The sequence below is a fragment of the Caloenas nicobarica genome, chromosome 21 (assembly GCF_036013445.1).
Source record: "Caloenas nicobarica isolate bCalNic1 chromosome 21, bCalNic1.hap1, whole genome shotgun sequence".
NCBI classification, from domain to species: domain Eukaryota; kingdom Metazoa; phylum Chordata; class Aves; order Columbiformes; family Columbidae; genus Caloenas; species Caloenas nicobarica.
The window spans coordinates 1,698,152-1,719,479 of record NC_088265.1 but is presented as its reverse complement, the minus strand read 5'-3'; the positions used below and the strand labels follow the sequence as shown (position 1 = coordinate 1,719,479).

The 21,328-nt window shown below is 58.6% G+C and overlaps 2 protein-coding genes across 3 annotated transcripts; both read left to right on the top strand.

Moving 5' to 3' along the window:
* The first annotated feature begins 500 nt into the window (after window positions 1–500).
* PSMA5 (proteasome 20S subunit alpha 5) lies at window positions 501–9,712 on the top strand. The gene is made up of 9 exons (XM_065649254.1): window positions 501–631; window positions 1,377–1,443; window positions 2,807–2,933; window positions 3,911–3,978; window positions 4,288–4,395; window positions 4,489–4,547; window positions 5,175–5,277; window positions 6,557–6,643; window positions 9,416–9,712. Exons 1-9 carry the CDS (start codon window positions 603–605, stop codon window positions 9,491–9,493), a joined length of 726 nt encoding a protein of 241 aa, XP_065505326.1. The 5' UTR covers window positions 501–602; the 3' UTR covers window positions 9,494–9,712.
* Window positions 9,713–12,784: 3,072 nt separating this feature from the next.
* On the top strand, window positions 12,785–20,867 carry SORT1 (sortilin 1). Of its 2 annotated transcripts, XM_065649214.1 has the most exons (20): window positions 12,785–12,950; window positions 14,247–14,306; window positions 14,546–14,619; window positions 14,727–14,829; window positions 14,912–15,076; window positions 15,383–15,456; window positions 15,593–15,642; window positions 15,747–15,877; window positions 15,965–16,109; window positions 16,333–16,488; window positions 16,743–16,849; window positions 17,075–17,177; window positions 17,269–17,437; window positions 17,687–17,877; window positions 18,238–18,427; window positions 18,527–18,643; window positions 18,866–18,974; window positions 19,176–19,282; window positions 19,464–19,587; window positions 19,690–20,867. In XM_065649214.1, the coding sequence occupies exons 3-20, from the start codon at window positions 14,588–14,590 to the stop codon at window positions 19,702–19,704; spliced, it is 2,088 nt and encodes a 695-aa protein (XP_065505286.1). In that variant the 5' UTR covers window positions 12,785–12,950; window positions 14,247–14,306; window positions 14,546–14,587; the 3' UTR covers window positions 19,705–20,867. The 2 variants fall into 2 exon arrangements, with proteins under 2 accessions (XP_065505286.1, XP_065505287.1); XM_065649215.1 differs by lacking the exon at window positions 12,785–12,950 and having other exon boundaries at window positions 14,253–14,306; window positions 15,750–15,877.
* The last annotated feature ends 461 nt before the right edge of the window (window positions 20,868–21,328 follow it).

The window sequence follows — 21,328 nt, the reverse complement described above, 5'->3', positions numbered from 1 at the left end:
GCTCGGGGGTGTCCGTCAGTCCGTCCATCAACCACCAGTTAACTTCCTTGTGCTCCTCAGCCCTGGAACGGGACGGGGAGCCCCGGGGCCGTGCCGGCACCCGGTTCCCGGTGCGCTGCCGACAGCACCGTTACCAGCCCCATTACCAGCCCCATTACCGGCCCCGTCGGGCGCTGTCGGCACCGCACCGGGAACCGGGTACCGGTACGGCCCCGGAGGACCCTGGAGCATCCTGACGCCGCTGTCCCGGCACCCCCTCCCCGGTACCCCCGCCCGGTCTCCCCGGAGTGCCCTGGCCCCGCCCCTCTAGCGCTCTGGCCACGCCCCCTCCGCGCTCCCGCCAATCCCCGCTCCCAATAGCTCCTCCCCTCTCCTCTTCGCCGAGCCCGCCCTCTCCGCTTTCTCATTGGCTAGACGGCGGGAGATGCGGACCAATGGGACGGCCGCGCGGGGGGAAGTGGAGCGAAGGGGCGGGGCGGCGCCTGCGCAGTGCGGCTCCTCTGGCAGGAAGCGGCGGAGCAGAACCCGGCGAGGGCAGCGCGGCGCTCCCGCCTCCGCCGCCCGGTCCCCCCGCGCCCCCCCGCGCCGCCCCCGCTGCTGCCATGTTCCTCACACGCTCCGAGTACGACCGGTAAGTGCCCTCCCGCCCCCGCCGCCCCTCTCCCGCGGCCTCCCCGCCGCCCGCGGCCTGCGGCTGAGTCACGGGCCTGCTGCCGGTCCCCCCCCCGGGAGGCCTCTCGCCCGCGGCCGCCGTGGGGCCGCTCGGAGGAGCCGCCGGAGGGGCCGCAGCCCTGCTAGGCCTTCCCCAAGAGCCTCTGTTTGTTCTCCTGCACGGGCTCTTGCGGCTTCCTGTCTGGCCGGGCACTGGTGCGGCGGCTGGGTTCATGTCCCTGCGGCCTCTTCCCCTTATTTTTATTTAATTTGGGTTTTAGAGAACCTGGTTCTGTTAAATACAAGGGAAGGGAGGGCTCGTCCGTACGAGCAGGGACAAGTTTCAGTTCCCTGGTGCTGGGGGTGGCTGCGGGTGGGGTCCCCGGGGGGGTCCGTAGGGCTGGAGCTTATCTTGTTAAACGGCTCCTGAAACCCAGTGGGTTTTAAGAAACCCCGGGGAGGGTTTTGCGTGGGGATGGAACTCCCAGCACGGTGCTGGTGGGAGGGCAGGGTCACCTCCCCGTGTGCAGCCGGGCGGACGGGGAGGGGATGAGGAATCCCAGGAAAGGACCCAGCCTGTGCTGGTGAAACCACAGCCCTGACCCGTCCCAGCCGCTGTCTGAGCTGCCGTCACCCTTCCCGCCATCGCTCTGGGATAATTAAATGCATTTTCTGTCAGCTTCTGTTTTCTGCCCTTTGCACCATCTCTGATGTTGTTCTTTCAGGGGTGTGAACACTTTTTCTCCGGAGGGGAGACTGTTCCAAGTGGAATATGCCATCGAGGCCATAAAGGTACTGTCAGCTCCATCTGGTTGCCAAACCATGACATTAAGGGGCTTTTTTTTCAAACTGGAAGCCTGAGTTTGATCAGCAATAAAACAATCAGGTCCTTTTCATTTGGGCTTAGCCATTTCCCAGTGCTGAGTGGGAGCTGCTGCCTTTCCCGTGGGTGCCACTCCTGCGCGCGGCTGCTCTGGCAGCTCCTCACCAGCCTTTCCCCTCTGGTTTGTTATCGGAGAGCTGCTGCTGCTGCTCGGTTCCTTCCCTCCAGCCAAACCTCCTGCAGCTCTGCTCTTTTATGGGTCATGAAGAATGAAAAGCCATCTAATTCCCCCAAATGTAGGGGAATGTTCCCCTCCCTGTCTCCTACCAACCAATTTACCACAGAACCAAACACAACCTGAAGATGCTAATCCCCAAATCAAAACTACTCAAAGCTAGTGTTGAAATGAGAGGGCTGACAGCACATTGTGCTCTTAATGTTGATAAGCAAGAGGAAATGCCTCAAGTTGCGCCAGGGAAGGTTGAGGTTGGATCTTGGGAACAATTTCTTCCCCAAAGGGCTGTGGGGCATTGGAACAGGCTGCCCAGGGCAGTGCTGGAGTCACCATCCCTGGAGGGGTTGGACAGACGGAGATGAGGTTCTCAGGGACAGGGGGCAGTGCCAGGGGTGGGTGAACAGGTGGACTCAATGAGCTTGAGGGTCTTTTCCAACCAAAATGATTCTGTGATTCTATCCCAGTAAATTCCCCAATGTGGAGAAGTTGGGGGCGAGGTGGGGGCTGTCAGGAGCCCTTGAGGTCTGACCCCTCCTCGGCTCACAGCTGTGGTGACACTGTGGGGACCTGCAAGACCAGGGTAAAACTTGCTGTGGGTAAAGAGCCACTGCCTGGAAAATGGTACCTGTGCAAAACGCTCGTGTTCCTGTTGTAAATTTTGTGGCTACAAGGGCACTTAGGAAAAAAGGATCTAACGGAAAGAAAAATGCCGAGGTGCAGTCAGAATTAAGGGCATTATGTGCAATCTTCCTCTCTGGCTTTAAAATTTAATTTCTGCCTTGGAAAGGAAGATTCACAAGGCCTTTTAAATTCATGAGGCTTTAAGCTGTAAAAGCTGATGTAAGAGATTAATGATTTGCCGGAGCCCTGCTGGGTTCTGATGAGCTCATCAGCTGGGAAGTGATGTGGGTTTAATGTTCCCAGTTTCCTCCTTCCAATTGTGACATATAAAATTTGCCATGCAAAGCCATAGAGTTTTGCAGGTGGGGTTTTGTGGCTCCAACCCAAAATGCATACAAATACAAGTCAAAATGAGTGTTGTAGCATTTCTGTTGTTGGGGGTGGAGCGGTGGGGGTAACCGTGCAGTGTTTTTTAGCTCGGTTCCACGGCCATCGGCATCCAGACCTCGGAGGGCGTCTGCCTGGCCGTGGAGAAGCGGATCACCTCCCCGCTCATGGAACCCAGCAGCATCGAGAAGATTGTAGAAATCGATTCCCACATAGGTAAGGAGGGAAAAAAAAAAAAATAGTTTTGGGTGCCCCTCTGGGAGCATCACTGAAGTTTTGGGGATGTTTGTGATAGGAATCTGTCCCCTGAGAGTTCCAGGAGCCACGTTTCAGCACCGGCCTCCCCTGCGGGCAGCTCTGCTGAGCAGGAACACCCAGTGAGCTCCAGGTCCTGGTCACTGGTTTTCCAGGCTCCAGGCCAGCAGGACATAGTTACAGGAGCAGGAAGGGGCAGCTGAACACCCCCCCCCACCTCAGTGACCTCCCTCATGAAAGCTCATCCCAAATTTAGCTTCGGGAGGGCAGGGAATTACTGCAAAAGGCTTGACCGGAGGCCAGTTTTCTCCCGCAGTGCTAATGTTGGCCTGTGCCCCTGCTCGCAGCAGCGTCCTGTGCTGGGAGGAGGCCCCCGACAGGCTCATGACCAAATATGTCGCCTTGAAAAGCAGGAGACCTCCAAAATACCCATGTTGCTGCTGACATGGGGCATGGAAGGAGCTCTGGAAGAGTCTGATTTCCTTCTCCCATGCGCTGGCGATTCAGTCGCTCTCTTCCCAAAGCAGGATCCGTGCTGGGGCTCCTGCTGCATCTTCCCCCAGCTCTGGGTCAGCCAGCCCAGCCTGGGGGAGTTGAACGAGTTCCCCTCCCAAGTGGGTCACGTTTCTGTCAATTAACTTCTCTCAGAAAGCCCTAAATGTGGCTCCTTTGGACCAGTTCGGATGTGGGGTGAATGGGAAGCGTAACTGTGAGAACTGGGTTGTGTCTCTACCCTTCAGCAGCGTGTCCAGCCTTGCTCCTGAGCAAATCCCTTTCTGTCCCGTCCTCTTCCCTCCCCAGTGTGCCGGGTGCTCCCGCACAGGGACGTGCTCCCCCCTGCAGCCTTTTGTGTCTCCCCGTGGCCTTTGGGAAGTCTGCGGGAGAGCGTGTTGCAAATATTGGGTCAAATGACTCGTGGTTTCCCTCTCTGATTCCAGGGTGTGCCATGAGTGGCTTAATAGCTGATGCAAAGACTTTAATTGATAAAGCAAGAGTGGAGACTCAGGTAAGACTTTATATTTCTCTTAAAACAGGAGCACTGGGCTCAGGGGCACCTCAGGCGTCTGTCATGGGAAGATTGTTACAGTGAAGGAGCCAATGTGGAGTGGGGAGTGTTTTTTCCTTCACAGGGCTTTTGCAGAGCAAACGTGGGTTATTTCTTCTTTGATATTGCACATTTGGTGGGAACGTTGTCTTTGGTGGTGACGTTGTCTTTGTAGCTACACAGGATGTTGCTCCAGTGTGAATGATCGAGGATTGTCCTGTTTAGGGCACAAGGCAATCATTTGAATATTTTTTGTGTATTTTCCTGCAGAATCACTGGTTCACCTACAACGAGACCATGACAGTGGAGAGCGTGACACAGGCCGTGTCCAACCTGGCGCTGCAGTTTGGGGAGGAGGATGCAGACCCAGGAGCGATGGTGTGGAGCTGGGGGGGCTCTGGGGAGGTGCTGTGGGCTCCCCTTGACCTTGCTCTTGGCTTTGTCTAACCTGCCTGCTCCTTTCTCTTGCAGTCTCGTCCGTTTGGTGTTGCGCTGCTTTTTGGAGGAGTTGATGAGAAGGGACCTCAGCTGTAAGCTCAGCTTTCTTAATCCAGAGCAGCTCTGGGAAGAGACAAAACTTTCTCTGGACATTTTAATGACTTAATTCTGGGATTTTGCTTAAGCCAAACACTTGGGTTTATCCCATTACGTACCTGATGTGTTTGTTAATGCTTTTAAACCCGTCCTTCCAAAGCGTGGGTTGCAGCGGCCTGAGCACTGCCTGCTTGTTTGGGGTTGAAGACAATGCTGTATCTTTGCCGAATCTTTGCTTTTTTAATGTGGTTTCCTGGGCATGAGGGAGGTGTTGAAGCTCTCCTCGTCCTGAGTTTATTCTTACCTTTCCCTAAAGGACTAGCAGAGCCACTGGTAACACAATCCACGGAGCCTGCTGAAACATTCCTTGGGGAGGTGGCGGAGGGTTGTAACCTGAACTCCGCGCTTCAGACACTCGGCTGGAGGTGGGAACAGCTCTGCAGAGCCGGCCCAGAAAGGTCTCCCCCAGGAGCAGTAGTGAAAACTCACTGTTTTATTAACAAAAAAAAAAAAAAAAGGGGGGACTCTGGGGAGCTGTGTGAGGCTGGTGGGAAAGCCCTTGGGGTGCAGCGGTGTGGGACAGGGTGCAGTGGCCGTTCATTCTCCCACCCGTGTTCCTGCAGGTTTCACATGGACCCGTCGGGGACGTTTGTTCAGTGCGATGCCAGAGCTATCGGCTCCGCCTCGGAAGGTGCCCAGAGCTCTCTGCAGGAGGTTTACCATAAGGTACAGTGCTGGATTGGGGTTGAAATAGAATCATATTGGTTGGAAGAGACCCTCAAGATTGAGTCCACCCGTTCCCCCCGCCCTGGCACTGACCCGTGTCCCTGAGAACCTCATTTCCGTCTGTCCAACCCCTCCAGGGATGGTGACTCCACCACTGCCCTGGGCAGCCTGTTCCAATGCCCCACAGCCCTTTGGGGAAGAAATTGTTCCCCAGATCGAGTCTGAACCTCCTTCTTCTCACTTCCCCAGCTCCGTTCCCTTCTCTGAACTCGCTCCAGCACCTCAAGGCCTTTCTTGGCACAAGGGGCCAAAAACTGACCCCAGGATTCACAGTTTGGCCTCTGCAGTGCCCAGCACAGGATGGTCACTGCCCTGGGCCTGCTGGCCACACCAGTGCTGGTACCAGCCAGAATGCTGGTGGCCTTTTTGGCCACCTGGGCACATGCTGGCTCATGTTGAGCCGCTGTCGACCAACACCCCCAGGTCCTTTTCTGCCAGGCAGCTTTCTAGCCGCTCTTCCTGTAGCGTTCATGGGGTTGTTGTGACCCAAGTGAAGTTAATGGCTTTGGTGCAAGTACTGGTCCTGCCTGATATTAAACAGAAACTTTCTTCCCTCCGCAAGGAGCGAGCCGACCGTTTTGTGTGGTAAGAAACCAAACACTGTAATAAAAAGCACAATTGATGATGTTTATTGCTGTGAAGACCTCCAGCCTACAACTCAAAAATCTAATTTATTTGCTAGCAATACTGCCCAAGTTTTGAGCTCTCTGGCTTTTTAACCATCTGCCAAGTGCAAAGTTACTGCAGAGGTGGTTGTCGTCAGTCTCTGCGTTGCACAGCCCAATGGCTCTAGTTCCCCCTCACGCAGGGAATTACGTGATTAAAGCACGAAGGTTCTGCCAAGCAGGGTCCAGCTTTTCAAAGCTCCCACGGGGGGAACTGCTAGACAGACAGTAACTGGTGAAGGGAAATTGGCCCTCGTGTCCTGGACAGTGAGATCTGTGTGCCCAGATTAACAGTTCTTAAGCTTTGTAAAAAGTTATATAGGAGCAGAAAGTCGCCATCCTTGCAATTGTCACTGTCCTGCCTGAACAGCGCGCTTTGATCTCGTGTTGATACTGCAGATAACTTGATAAGCTTTTAAATTTGCTGCCAGTGGCAGCTTAAAGGATTTGAGGAGAGCGGGTGGGAGCGCAGTGTGCTTTTACAGTCAGAGGAGTAGCGAAAAAGCACTTGCTTGAGTGTCAACAGTGCAATTAAAGGGTGGTTTGTTTTACAGTCAATGACGCTGAAAGAGGCAATTAAATCTTCCCTCGTCATCCTGAAACAAGTGATGGAGGAGAAGCTGAACGCAACCAACATTGAGGTAACTGCAACTTCATTACCAGCATGTGATTGTGGCTAGTGGAGCAAAAGTGTCTTTAGTCTTTTATTCCTTGCTGTAGATCCTGCTGGCTGTGCAGCGAGTGTCTCGGTAGTGTCTTGCGTTGTAAAATGTCCAGGTAAGAGCGCTGCCCGCTCACGTTCTGCAGAGAAGAGCTGGCTGTGCACGGAACAAGGTGGTGGAGCAGTTCAGGACTTCCCAAGCCGAGGCCTGGCTGGCTGCGGATGTTCTCAGGACCTCAGACTGCCCAGGGGAGCTTTCTTTGGCCCCAGAGGTGTGCAGCCAGGCTCGTTTGCCCGGCTAATCCCCGAGCAGCGATTCTCGGGATCTGTGGGCTGGAGGTTGGTGGGAGCGGAGCCCCTGCTGACCCCACAGGAACCTGTTGTGCCAGCCGGATTGCTTTTTCTTCGCCTGGCTTTAGCCATTCTTTTTTTCCCCTGGTACTTGTAATATTAGAAGGAATGAAAATTATACAGCTTCTGGACTTGCTATATTCAGTCTTGGGGCGGTGCCAAAAATCCCTTAGACAGGAGGAGCGAAGAGGTGAAGCCTCCAGGAACGAATGTGCTCCTCGAACCTCCGGTTTTGCCCACAAGTGTCCAGGCTCGCAGAGCTCAGCTTGGCCCGAGCCTGCGGTGCTGTCGGGGAGCGCAGCGCTACCTTGCAATGCTCCTTTTTAGGTAGGAAAGGTAAAAACCCTCCCAGTTTGTTAGTGATAATGGAGAGATGATGAGCAAGGCTGGCGTATAGAGTTTGCTTCTATTTCTGGCGGGTTATGAGACACTAGACCTTTTCAAATCACATCGTTCTGACTCCTGAGCTGCTCTCCTCCCGCTGCTCTCCCATTCCTTTCCTCTGAGTGCCGGGAACCTGTTTCCCAAACAGCTTAAAAGTGTGTGCCCCATTTTTTTAATTAACTACTGCTGCTGGGGACCATTCCTGACATGATTAACCAGCTTCTTCTGGGGGAAAAGGACGAGCAGCACACCAAAACCTTAGACACGCTCTCCAGAAATGATGCTGGCTGGTGGAAATGTGCTCCCAGCTCACACTGATCAGTTCTCTCTTGCTCAGCTTTGAGTCTCTTCTGGAAGATCCATGGTGCAGTGCAAAGAAATGGAGGCAGAGGAGCGCGTACAGTATCCATATGTCACGTCCCTGTTTAACAGGGCTTAACTGTGCTTGGCAACGCTCTGAACGTGCTGGGGAATCATGTCAGGGTTAAGTATGAGAAGAATGTGCTGAGGATTAAAAGGTCTCTATTGACTCAAGTCACCCTTCTGGCTGAAAAATCTTCTACCTGAAGGAGCTACTTTGCTTTCTGGAAGTATGTGCTGCTCTGGTTTGTTTATTCTGGCCCCTTCTCATTTATGGGGTTTTCCAGCTAGCAGCAAAGAGAAGGGGCAAAGTGTGGTCACGAGAGAGTTAAATCTGCTGGTAGTGAAGGTCAGGAGCCTTAACCAATGTTGTGCTTTTAAATTAATTACTTCCCCGTTAAGCTCGTAAGGGAATGGTTGAGTGAAGCTTTTATTTGGAGGGAGGTGAGGCCCAGGTTTGAGCGGACGTGGAAAACTGGAGTAGTTGGTGTCTCTGAACACTTGGTTTGGGTTTCAGGGTGTCTGTACGTCTGCTGTCGAGCGTCAGGCCAGCACCCGTCCGGGTGATTTGAGGGGCCTAAAGTGGCATCTGCAAGTGTCTCTGCCTTGTGTGCGAACGCCAGATAAAACCCGGCTGTCGGGAGGCTCAGGCGGAGTGTTTGGGGTGTTTCTCCTTGAAAAACGCTTACAGGTGCTCCTCCTCTACCCCAAAAGCCTGTCCTACCATCCCGTGCTGGTTTACAGGCTGTTTTTAAGCCTGAGAAGAGCTCTGAGATTTGCCAGGACCCTGTTGCAACCTGACACATCAATCCCCTCAGAATAAAGCTCCGTGGCCGTGCCGGAGGTGCCTGCGAGCGACGTCGGGAGCGTCCCCGCTCGCTCCCCCGGCCTTTGCCTTCCCTCTATCTTGGGCTCTCGTGCGGTGAGTGAGGTGCGAGCGCGAGTCCTGCTTTACATTCCTCTGCCAGTCTTGTCGTTCTTCAAGTATCTCTTGTTCTGGCGCTCACCCCGTCGAGCGTCCCAGCTGTCTGGGTGCCGCCTGGCCAAGGGGCAGAGTGTGTCGTCCCCCAGCTTCGTCCCTTGGGCTTTGCCTCGGAAGAGATGGTTTTGGCCTCTTGTCCGGGGCACCAGGCAGCTGCGGGCTGCACCGCGGCTTGATTATTGTTGGTGTTTAGCGATCAAAATGCAGGTTTGCCTCCGTTTCCTAGAGCTAACCCTCAGTCTCTTTTTTTGAGTGTTTTGCTGTCTTGGGTCTCTTAAGGTGCCTAATGGGCCAGGATTTGTACCTGTGGCTGGTTACTGGAGGAGAAGAGGCACTTCTGTTGAGAGCCATGCTGCCCTGCAGCACAAAATACCGCTCTCTGAGGAGTGTTTGATGACAAAAAATTCGTATTAACAGGGCTTTTCTTCCCCAGCAAGCCAAAGCAGAGCCTGCCCATTCCCAACAGACGTTCCCCGCTGCTGCTACTATGAGGAGACTGAGTCAATTAAAAGCTATTTCTGCGGCAGGCGGCTATTTTAGGGAATCAAAGAGCATGTTAGGGGATGGAATGATCTTGCTGGGCTGGCAGATCAGGCAGCCGAGAAGGAACAGCTGCTCTCTGTTCCCTGCCCCACGCTGTCACTTCACTTAACCCCTTGCTCCTTCTCGTTTCAGCTTGCAACTGTGGAGCCCGGGATGAAGTTCCACATGTACACGAAAGAGGAGCTTGAAGAGGTCATCAAGGATATTTGAAAAGGAGACAGACTCCCTCAAAGGCTCATTTTTTTTCTCCTCCCCCACTCCCCGATCAGAGTGAACTGACTCTCAGTTCCTTCCACTACCTGTGATTTTATTTTCCAGCAGCATCTGTAATTGCTCTTCTTAGAAGGCTCATGAGGTTTTTTTACAGTTTCTGTACATAACGGATCTCTAAAATAAGAGGAAATGAGAATAAATCATTTTGTTACTCTACCCCGAGTTCCTCTGAGGCGGGAGGGACCGTTTAGAGGTAAAATCAGAGGCAGGTGAGGGCAACATCACTGGAATCAGTGCGACTGTGTCCTCGCTGGCTGCGGTGGGAGCGAGTCTCCCTCTCGTGGAGAGCGTCACGATATGTGTAATTCCACACAAGTCTTGAAAAACATGCCATTTTTAGATCTATTTGGTGTGTTTCCCCTCTCGTTCTCCAGTTTTTTGTTCGTAACGGCTTAACCTGGAGCTCTGACTCCTTCCCAGGGAAGAAATCCGTAACCAGGTTTGGGGTTTGCGTTTCCTTCTAGCAGAAATTGGAAATACTTGTAAGGAGGGTGTGATGGACCAGAGCCCACCGCTGTGAACAGGTCTGGGCTTAATGGGATTGCCCCTTACCTGCTAAATTGTGCAAGTACCGCTTAACTTTGAGATCAGCCTCGTTTTGAACAGCAAAGTTTTGCTCATTTACTTCACAAGCCTCGTTGCTTTTATTTCTCATTTTCCAGCTGACATCTCTACCCTTGTCCTTGAAACAGCATCTGAGAATTGAAGATCAGACTGATAAGGGAATAAACTGAGATTACCAAAGTATTTTCCTACAAAATGGTGCTTGTACGGTCAGTGCAGCTTCAGGGGCTGGAAATCCAGCTCTGCTGCAGTCGCAGGAGCTTCGTCTGTGCCGCCCTGTGAACATCAGCTGCTCTGTCCTATTTTGTGAAATTACGATTTCGCGCTGAACAAAACACCGTTGTTTGCCCTGGAAGAGACTGACGTGGCCTGTGCTGCTGCCAGGAGGGAGTTTGCCCTGGTAAGCATGGACATTTCCAGTGTTTTGGGTTTTTTTGTTGACTGAAATTAGTAATTTTCCGCTCGGTTCAGCGTTGGGGATCATTTGCTGGTCTCCAGCAAGTGTTTCACGCCTTGGCCAAGCCAAACAGTCGCAGCAAAGTGCGGCCAATCTCGCACCTGCCAGCCTCTCCCTTTTGCAGAAGAGAAAATACCAATACTATTAATTTTTTCCTCTCTTGACGTTGCCAGAAGCGAAGCCAGGTCTTCCCGAGTGGAAAATCAGTCCTTGGATAACCTCAGTTTTCAGAACAGCCAAGCGCTGCCCCCTCAGGAGTTCCTGCTGTGAGTTTCCCCTCTTTGCGGTCTGTAGGAAACAACTTGGACCATCAGGCGATGCCCGAGGTCGTGGTATGGGCTGAACACCGCACCTGTACCTGCAGGTAGAAGAGGAAACATAGCAAATAATTGCTTGGTAGACTTTACCCTACGGGGTGACCTTCCTCACAGCCTAAATATGGGGCGCTGAGCCTGCCGTGGGCTCTGCCCGCGCATTTGGGGCGCTGTGCCTGCTCTCGCTGCCGCTCCTCGTCCCTGTAGTGAGTTTGAGGCAGCGCTGAGGGCGGCTCTGGTGTGGGAGCTCACCTGTCCTGAATATCCAGCAGGTCGGGACCATATCCAGAGCCTCACCCTCCTAAAACCACCCTGTGAGTGAAACTGGGGCTGCTATCAGCTTCATCCTTAACGAACTTCAAAGCTTTGCATCATCTCGGAGCTGGGTCATGTTCTCTTCTCCTCTGGGTGGGAGAGCAAGGGGTGTCCCAGCTGTTGTAAACTGCTCGGCCCCACAACAAACCCTGCTGCTCTGGGACGTGCTGCTCCTGCTGGGGTTGTTTGTGTCCCAGGAAACACAAAAAGCAAATTCACCCAACAGAAAATGGTCCTTTATGCCCTGCCCTCATCACATGGTTTGCTGGTGGCAGCGTCACATGAGAGCGGCTCCTCTGTGGGTGAAAATCGAGGCTTTGTGCTCCTTATCTGATCCGTCTTGGCAAGTGCAGAGCCTGAGCTCTTTCCAGATGGACAACAGGCCAAATGCGAGGTGGGGTGAGGGTGACAGAGGCCAGGGTGCTCCCCTCGCCCCAGCGTTTGGTGTCTGTCCCTTTGCTCACTGTCTGGGGTTACCTGAGCGATGCCCCCCGGGTGGCTTGTCTTTCCTTGTCTTTTACACATCAGACTTGTAGATTGTCTGTTTTTTCTGGGGGGGAGGTGGAAGGATGACACAGCAGTATGATGAAAATTCTGTTTTTGCAAAGGAGAAGGAACAAGGGCTGGGTGAGGCTCTCGCTTAGGGCTGGTGGGAGGTTTAACCCTCACTCTGTGGGGTCCCCTTCTCCACCACCCCCTGCCCTGGGCTGGGGAGACCTTTTACAGCACTGGGGGTGCAGAGCCCTCCCCTCCCCGGGTGGGGGCTGCTGGGGGTGTTTGTTGCTCCATGGGTTGCACCAGTGCTCCCTGGGGAGGGCAGGGCTGCGCCGCAGCCTGCTTGTGCAAGGGTGAAACTGTCACCAGGCACGACAACACTCGGGTCTGCCTGTACCAGCCGCAGGGACACCGGGGGCGCCAGCCCCGGGGTGGGGACATGCACACTACTGTCCCCCGTTCCCCCCTCCCCTGCCAGCTGTGCACCCCAAAAAAACAGGCGCTGACCCCCACAACCAGCGTCAGACTCTCCAGGCCTTGCACTTCCCCCAGTGGCCTCCCAGAGCCCCGCCCGGAACCCCTTCCTGGGGGTTCCCCGTCTCACTGGGATCGGGGTCCCCGCACACGTGGGCGGCTGCACCTTGTGAATGGGCCGCGGGTGGGCCTGGCGCGCCCCCGGCTACCTGTCGCTCCGGCCAATCAGAAAATTGCTCCGCCGCTCCACGCCTCGCCGCGATGCCAATCAGAGGGTTGTTGCTAGGTAGATTAGAGCCCGAGGTCAAACGAGAGGGGGTGGGCTCTCACACATCGTGCAAGCACTATCGGCCAATCAGAAGAGGAAGCGGGCTATGATTGACAAAGGAAGAGGCTAATGAGAAGGCGCGGGGCGGGGCGAACCTCTAGGGAGGCGTGGCGCGTCCCAGAGCGACATCTCCCGCAGCCAACCACAGCGAGGGGGCGCGGCGGGGGGGCGTGGCGCGGCGCGGCGGCCGCCAATGGGAAGCGGGGGGCGGGCGGTGGCGAGCCGGGGCGCGGGGCGGCGGCGGCGGCCGGAGTCGCCATGGGGCCGCGCGGGGCGGCGGGGCTGGCGGTGGCGCTGGCGCTGGCGGCGGCGGGGGCGGCGCTGGGGCTGCGGCACCGGGCCCGGACCCCTCGCGGCGGCGGGCTGGCGGCGGCGGCGGCGGCGGGCGGCGAGGCCTGCGGCGGCCTGCGCGGTGTCCCGGCCGCCCTCGGCAACAACACGCACCAGGTGAGCCGGGACGGACGGACAGACAGAGGGACAGACAGACAGCCCCGAGAGGCACCGGGGCGGGGGAGCGGGGAGCTACCGGCAGCACCGGGGACTCTCCGTCCCTCCCTCCATGGCTGGGACAGTCGGACACACACCCCCGCCCCGCCCCGCCCCAGCCTTGTGGGCTGGACGGACAGACAGACACCGACCCGCCCCGAGTCCTGGTAGGGCCTGGCGCGGACAGGTGACTTCTCGTGAGGGCGTGACAGACGGACGGACAGACAGCCCCCCTACGTCCCCTGGGACGGACGGACGGACGGACGGACAGACAGACAGACAGACATTTCCCCCTACGTCCCCTGGGACGGACGGACGGACGGACGGACAGACAGACAGACAGATAGACATTTCCCCCTACGTCCCCTGGGACGGACGGACGGACGGACAGACAGACAGACAGATAGATATTTCCCCCTACATCCCCTGGCACGGACGGACAGACAGACAGACCGTGCCCTCCCTGTGCCAGCAGGGGCAGGACAGGGCAGACTGACAGACAGACAGACGCTGCCGTGCATGTACCCACAGAGGCACCTGCTGCAGCAGGACAGGCTCCACGAGCAGGGACAGACAGACAGACAAACAGACACCAGTCTGACAGCAGCCCCCGCCCGCCAAATCCCCCGGTGGGGCCAGACACCCCCCAGACCCCCCTGCACAGACGCACAGACTCCAGACAGACGGACACGGCGGGGGATCCTGACCCCGGGGGGGCCGGGACCTGCCGGTGTCACCCGCTCTGCCGGCCCGGCCGGTTGCCGCGCGGTGACAGTGGCTTCACCAGCCCAGTTTGACCAGTTCCCCCGACTGGTTCCACGCTAATTTAACGTTTCTTTCACCTTTTTCCCTCTTTTTCGCGGGGACAGGGTGACACCGCGGGCTCCCCCGCCCTCTCTGTGCCACCTCGCTCTGTCCCCAGGTGCCCAAAGTGTCCCCAGCTGCCCCCATCCCGCTGCCCACTTTTATCCGGCCACTCCAGTCCAAACCAGTGTCCCCCAGTGCCACCGAGGGGGTCACAGTCCCACAGGATGTGGGCTCTGGGAGGGCGGGGGAGCCTGGCACGGGGGGGTGCGTGACACAGAGGGGACCCTTGTGCATGGGGACAGGATAGTGTCACCTCGCTGGGGGTGGCAGCAGAGGTCACGGGGACTCCGGTGTCCCCTGGGAGAGGGTGGCCATGGGGCTGTCCTGCTGGGGGGTCCAGTGACTGACCCCCCGGGTGTAAATGTGCTTGTGTCGCTTCTCCCCTCTCAGTGCGTCTTCGATGACCTCAGCGGCTCCGTGTCACTGTCCTGGGTGGGTGACAGCACGGGGGTAAGTACCGGGGGGGCTGCCCCCCCAAAGTGGCTCTAGTTCCCTCTGGGGGGCACAGCAGCGTCCCCCCCTGTGCCCGAGGGGCTGCGGGGCCGGTGGGACCTGAAGCAATGGCTGGGATGGAGCTGGGGGGGACAGGAGGAGAGTACAGGAGAGGACAGCCCCTCTCCCTTGGCGGGGGACATGGGGGGGTCTCTGAGCTCGGGTGTGACCCTGTCTGTCCCCCTGTCCCCTCCCAGGTCATCCTCGTCCTCACGACGTTCCAGGTGCCGCTGGTGATCATGAGCTTCGGGCAGTCCAAGCTCTACCGCAGGTGAGTGTCCCCTCCCGGGCCCCCGCGGGTGGCACCTGGGGGACCGTCCTGCAGCGGGGGGTGGGCGGGGAGCAGCCCCCCAACTCCCATCCCTCCCTCCCTCCCAGCGAGGACTACGGGAAAACCTTCGCAGACATCACCGGCCTCCTCAACAACACCTTCATCCGCACCGAGTTCGGCATGGCCATCGGCCCCGAGAACTCAGGCAAGGTAGGAAGGGGCAGGGCCCCCCGGCAGCGTCCCCCCAGCCTGGTGGTTTTTCTGGAGCCCCCCCTGTTTCCCCCCCACCCAGGTCATCCTGACGGGCGACGTCTCGGGCGGCAGCCGCGGTGGCCGCATCTTCCGCTCGTCGGACTTTGCCAAGAATTTTGTGCAGACGGATTTGCCGTTTCACCCGCTGGTGCAGATCTCCTACCACCCCCGCAGCGCCGACTGCCTGCTGGCGCTCAGCACCGAGGTAGAGCTGGGGGCAGGATGGGACCCCCCCGGGGCTGGGGGGGCAATATGGGACCCCCTGGGGCTGGGGGGGCTCCCCGTGTGTCCCCAAGGACCAGCTGGATCGTGGCCGCGTGTCCTGGGTTCCGTCCCCATGCCCAGGGATGCGTGTGACCCCACGACAGGGTGGGGGACACAACTGGGGACACAGGTTTGGAGGGGGATGTGACCCCACGACGGGGTGGGGGACACGATTTGGGACAGGGCTTTCAAGGGAGGGTGTTGTCGGGGGGGTGTTTGGCTGTAACCGACCTCTGGGCTCTTGCAGAACGGGCTCTGGGTCTCCAAGGATTTTGGGGAGAAATGGGAGGAGATCCACAAAGCCGTCTGCCTGGCCAAGTGGTGAGTGGCTGCCCACTTTTTCTTGGGGGGGAAAAACGATTTGAGGGGGCTGATTGCAGCCTGAGCCACCCAAACCCCTCAGAGCAATGGGATGAACTCATTTTTGGGTGTTTTCCCCCAACTTTCTCTTGCCCAGGGGTGCGAATGACACCATCTTCTTCACCACGTACCTGAACAACTCCTGCAGTAAGTACACCTGGAGTTTTGAGTCACATTTTTGGGGTTCGCATCACTTTCAGGGGGCACAAACAGCTCCAGGGCTCATAAATTCATCGTCTCTTCTTCTTAAGAAGCTGATCTGGGGTTACTGGAGTTGAAGAAAACCTCTGACTTCGGCAAAACCTTCAAGGTCATTGGCACCAAGATTTATTCCTTCGGACTGGGAGGACGTTTTCTTTTCGCCTCTGTCATGACAGAAAAGGTCCTTGTCCCCCCTTCTTGGTGTCCCCTTCCTCCCACAGCGAGGAGGATGAAGGGTGAGGATGATGATGATGCTTTGCTTCCCCAGGGCACCACGAGGCGCATTCACGTCTCCCTCGACCAGGGCGAGACGTGGAACATGGCCCAGCTCCCCTCCGTCGGGCACGAGCAGTTTTATTCCATCCTGGCCGCGAACGACGACCTGGTGTTCATGCACGTGGATGAGCCAGGCGGTGAGTGGGACAGGGACAGGGACACCCCGGTGCTGCGGACACAACTGGAAACAGCGGCACATGAGGGCTGTGACTACGCTGACGCCGTTTTGTGGCATTTGGGGTTTTTTTTCCTCTCTCCAAAACACCCTGGGGCATTCACTGGTGGCGATGCCGATCTGTGGTGGCCCCATGGGAGCAGCCCCCCCGTCCCCCTCACCACTGTCCCCGTGTCCCTCTGCAGACACGGGGTTTGGCACCATCTACACCTCCGACGACCGCGGCATCGTCTACTCCAAGTCCTTGGAGCGGCACCTCTACACCACCACGGGCGGGGAGACCGACTTCACCAACGTCACCTCCCTGCGCGGCATCTACATCACCAGCGTCCTCTCTGAAGGTGGGCGGCTGCGTCACTGTCACCCCCCTGAAAAACTGGGGTGACACCTCCCCAGGGCTGGGATCTGGGTCTTGGCAGGGCTGGAGGGGAGAGTGACCCCTGTGCAGGGGAGTGAGGATGTGCTGGGCATCCTGATCCCATTGACTTCTCTTCTTCCTCCTCTCGCTTCTTTTCCTCCTCTCACTTCTTTTCCTCCTCTCGTTTCCTCCTCTCGTTTCCTCTCTCTTCCTCCTCCCTCCTCCTCCTCCCTGCAGACAACTCCATCCAGTCCGTCATCACTTTTGACCGCGGTGGGGAGTGGGTCCCGCTGCGCAAACCCAAAAACACCACCTGTGACTCCACGGCCAGGAGCAAGGACGAGGTGGGTCTGTCCCCCCCACCGCGGGGGGGGTCCCGCTGCCCTTCCCCTGGTTTTCCTCCCTCTTGAGGGGGCGAGTGGATCCGTCCCGCAGCCCCCGTGGCCGTGGGGCTGGCCCTGGGCTGTGGGTCCCCCCATGGCGAGCCCTGAGCAGGCTGGGGGGTCCTTGGGGTGCCCCCCAGCACCCACTGGGGGTTAACGGGTGAATCCCCCGCCTCGCTTCTGCAGTGCAGCCTCCACATCCACGCATCCTACAGCATCTCCCAGAAGCTGAACGTCCCCATGGCGCCGCTCTCCGAGCCCAACGCCGTCGGCATCGTCATCGCCCACGGTACCGAGCCCCCCTGGGCGGGTGGCGGGCACAGGGAGCCCCCATTTCCATGTGTGTGACCCCCCCAACTCCCACTGTCCCCCTGTGCCAGGCAGCGTCGGGGGGGCCATCTCGGTGATGAGCCCCGATGTTTACATCTCGGACGACGGGGGCTACACGTGGGCGCGGATGCTGGAGGGGCCGCACCATTACGCCATCCTGGACTCGGGGGGGCTCATCGTGGCCATCGAGCACAGCAGCCAGCCCGTCAACGTCATCGAGTACGCGCGGGGTTCCCTTGCTGCCGGGGGAGGGTGGCTGGGTTTGGGGGGTCCCCAAGGAAAGCGGGGGACGGGGAGGGGCTGGAGCACAAGTGTGATGGGAGCGGCTGAGGGAGCTGGGGGTTCAGCTGGAGAACAGGAGTTCTGTGATCACAGGACTCTGTGATCTTGAGGCTGTTTTCCAACCAAAATGATTCCATGATGGGCCCCCGGCTCGTTTTGGGGGGTGCTGATGACCCCCCCTGGCAGGTTCTCGACAGACGAGGGGCAGTGCTGGTATCGGTACGTGTTCTCCTCCGAGCCCATCTTCTTCACGGGGCTGGCGTCCGAGCCGGGCGCTCGCTCCATGACCGTCAGCGTCTGGGGCTTCCGCGGGAGCTTCCTCTCCCGAAAGTGGGTGTCCTACACCATCGACTTCAGCCAGCTGCTCAGCAGGACCTGTGAGTGAGCGGGGCCGGGGACAGCGGGGATGGGGACAGCCAGGGATGGGATTGGGAGAACTGGGGCTGGGGACAATCACGGCTTATCTGGGGAGAGCCAGAACGGGGGACAGCCAGAACTGGGCTGGGGACAAGAAGGGCTGGGGACAGCTGGGGCTGGGTTGGGGACAGCCAGGACTGGTGACAGCTGGGGCTGGGCTGGGGGCCGCTCTTGCCCCCAGACCTCAGTGTGGGTGACATTGGCAGAGTCCCTCCCAGGGACCTGCCCTGGGGACAGTGTGGCAGGGTGGCATTCCCATGCCGGGCTGCTGGGCGGGGGGGTCCCCGTGTCCCCTCGGTGCCGACCCCTGTCCCTCGCAGGCGAGGACAAGGACTACACCATTTGGCTGGCGCACTCCAGCAATCCCAGTGACCCCAGTGACGGCTGCATACTGGGCTACAAGGAGCAGTACCGCCGCCTCCGCAAATCCTCCGTTTGCCAGAACGGCCGCGAATACACCGTCACCAAGCAGCCGTCCGTCTGTCCCTGCACGCTGGAGGATTTCCTCTGGTAGGACCATCCCCCAGCTTCTGTTCCCATTTGGGGCCACATGTCACCCCCCTGGGTCCCCGAGCGGGGGCTCAGCTGCTTTTCCCCTTCTTCCTGCAGTGATTTTGGCTACTACCGCCCGGAGAATCAGTCTATCTGCGTGGAGCAGCCGGAGCTGAAGGGACACGACCTGGAATTCTGCCTCTACGGCCGCCAGGAGCTGCTCAAAACCAGCGGGTAAAGCTGGAAACTGGGGGGAAAAAAACCTAAATCTCCCCCGGAATCCTTTGGCCAGGGATGAAACTGCTCCAGGGCTGGGGAGGAACTGGCTGGAATCCCCCAAATCCCCCGGGAATCCTTCACCCTGCCCCAGCGGGGACAAATCCTCATGGCCTTGGATCGGGGCTGACAGTCCCTGGGAGGTTGTGGGGTCACCAAGTGTCACCTCCCCGTCTCCAGGTATCGGAAAATCCCCGGGGACAAATGTTCGGGAGGGGAGAGCCCGAGCCGGGAGGAGACGGACATGAAGAAGAAATGCACCAGCAACTTCCTCAACCCCGGCCAGCTGGTAGGTGACGCGGCCACCACCCGGGCACGGTGACAGCTGGGGACATCGGGCCACCTCCTGCCTGTAAACTGCTGCTGTGACGGGCAGGACTGTCCCTAAATCCTGCAGCCACACTTGGCTTTTGTCCCCTGGGGTGCTGGTTGTGTTCTGGGGGGACACTGGTGCCCCCCCAGCTCTGGACTCGTCCTCCTGTCCCCACAGGCCGCGTCCCCCAGCTCCACCCCCATCATCCTGGCCGTGGTGGCCGTGCTGCTTGTCACCGTGGTGGCCGGAGTCCTCATCGTCAAGAAATACGTCTGCGGGGGCAGGTGAGGAGCTGAGCCCCCCCCGATGTCACCGTGGGACACAGGGGTGACACTGCCCGTCCCCGGGGTGACACTGCCCGTCCTTGCACCCGGCTCTGCTCTTTGCAGGCTGAGTGTGTCCCTGGCGGGGGGGACACTTGTGGGGGTGCAGGCAGCGCGGTGACGTCCCTGTCCCCCCCGGCAGGTTCCTGGTCCATCGGTACTCAGTGCTGCGCCAACACGCCGAGGCCACCAGCGGGGACGGGCTGGACACGCTGGACCCTGTCCCCACGGCCACCAAGGGCGGCTACCACGATGACTCCGACGAGGTGAGCGTGGGGGGGTCCCGCCCCCCGCCAGGGTCAGTTTTGGGGGGCAGGATGGGGACACGCCGGGGGACAGCGGTGGGTGACGGTCCCGTCTCTCCCCAGGACCTCCTGGAGTAGCGGCACCGCGGGGACAATGCTGGGGACACCGGGGACCCCGTCACGCTGCCACAGCCCCCCCGCACAGGCAGGACCCCCCGCCCGCGGGCTCTTTGCTGCTGGGGGGTGACATGGGGGTTTAATTTAACTCCACTTCAATATTTCCTTCCAGCGCAGGGGGGGGCAGCTTTTATGGGCTTTTATTTTTCCCTTTTCTGGGCTGTTTTACTTTAAGGATGACGGAGCCCCCCCCAATGGCAGCATCATCCCCGGGGGGGTGGGGACAAGCTCTAAGGTGTCACCGCTGCCGGGGGGGGTCCGGGGGGACAGGAGCCAGACTTGCCTGCAGCTTCTGCCCCCCCCGCCTGTTTCTTCTCCAAAGCAATAGGAGCTGGGGCTGCCAGGGCCCCCCGCCCCCCAAGCTCGAGGGGTGTCCTCATGGCTGTGGGGTAACACCCAGCTCTGCCCCCCCGCTCCCCGCCCCGGACTGGCTTTGGCCGAGGGAAATGCAGCAATAATGAATTAAAGCTTGAAGCTCTTACACGAGGGGCTCAGGCCCGGCTCCCCCCGCCGGTGGAGGTGCAGGCAGGACGGGGGGGCCCAGAGCAGCCCCCCCAGTGGACTCAGTCCTTTGCCCCCCGCCCAGTTCCCCCCACCAGGTTCTGGTCCCAGCACTGGTAGAGTCTCCGTACACTGGAAATCCCCATTCTTTGAGGGGGTGGGGGCTTTATGTGACCCCCCTGCAGCTGGGTGATGGGGTGCAGTGGGATGGGGGTGCATTGCGGGGGGGAAACAGCAGGTTTTTGGGGTGCTGACCCCCCCAAGCCGCTTGCCCCTCCCGCTATCGCGACACGGCCGTGCTGTCGTGACACGCGGCTCCTGCTCTCGCCCCAGTGACTGTGCTGCTCCCCCCAGCTCGGTGGGAGCGGGGGGCCGCGGGGGCCCCAGCACCTCCTGCATGTGCTTCAGCGTCCCCGTGGGCCCCCCCTGGGGACAGGGACGGGGACAGGGACAATGTGACCCCCCCAAGGAAAAGCCATAGCCCTGTGCCCCCCCGTGGCCTGGCTGTGGCAGGGGCCGAGGCCAGCGCAGAGTCCTGTAAATAAACCTGGATGTGTGAGAACTTGGGTATTTTTCTGTATATTTGCAATATTTGGGTTCTTAGAAATAAAGCCGAAACGGACCCTGTGTGCCCTGATCTGTGTTGGGGAGGGGGGGGACACAGATGTGGGGGGGTCACCCCTTGCAGGGGTGATGCTGGAGGGGACCTGGGATGGTCAAGGGGGTGGTAATTAAACAATTAAAAAGACTATAATTTATTCTGGTTTAAGGCCACTTGATACAAACCCACAGCAGACACACACGGGACATGTTGGGGAGGACACACGGTCCATGCAAGTAGAAAAGTGAAGGGCGCGGGGGGGGGACACAAAAAGGGACCTGGGACCCCCCCTTGGAGCAGCTGGCACTTGCTGCAGGATGGGGGGGGATCATGTGTCACCCCCAGGGCTGGGGACGGGATGAGGATGATCCAAATGTCACCAGGGCCACCAGAGGGGACCCCAAAAATGTGATTTTGGAGGTCGGGGGGTAAACCCCCCCACCCAGGGCCTATGTCCCCCCTTGGGCACAGGGACCTGCTGCC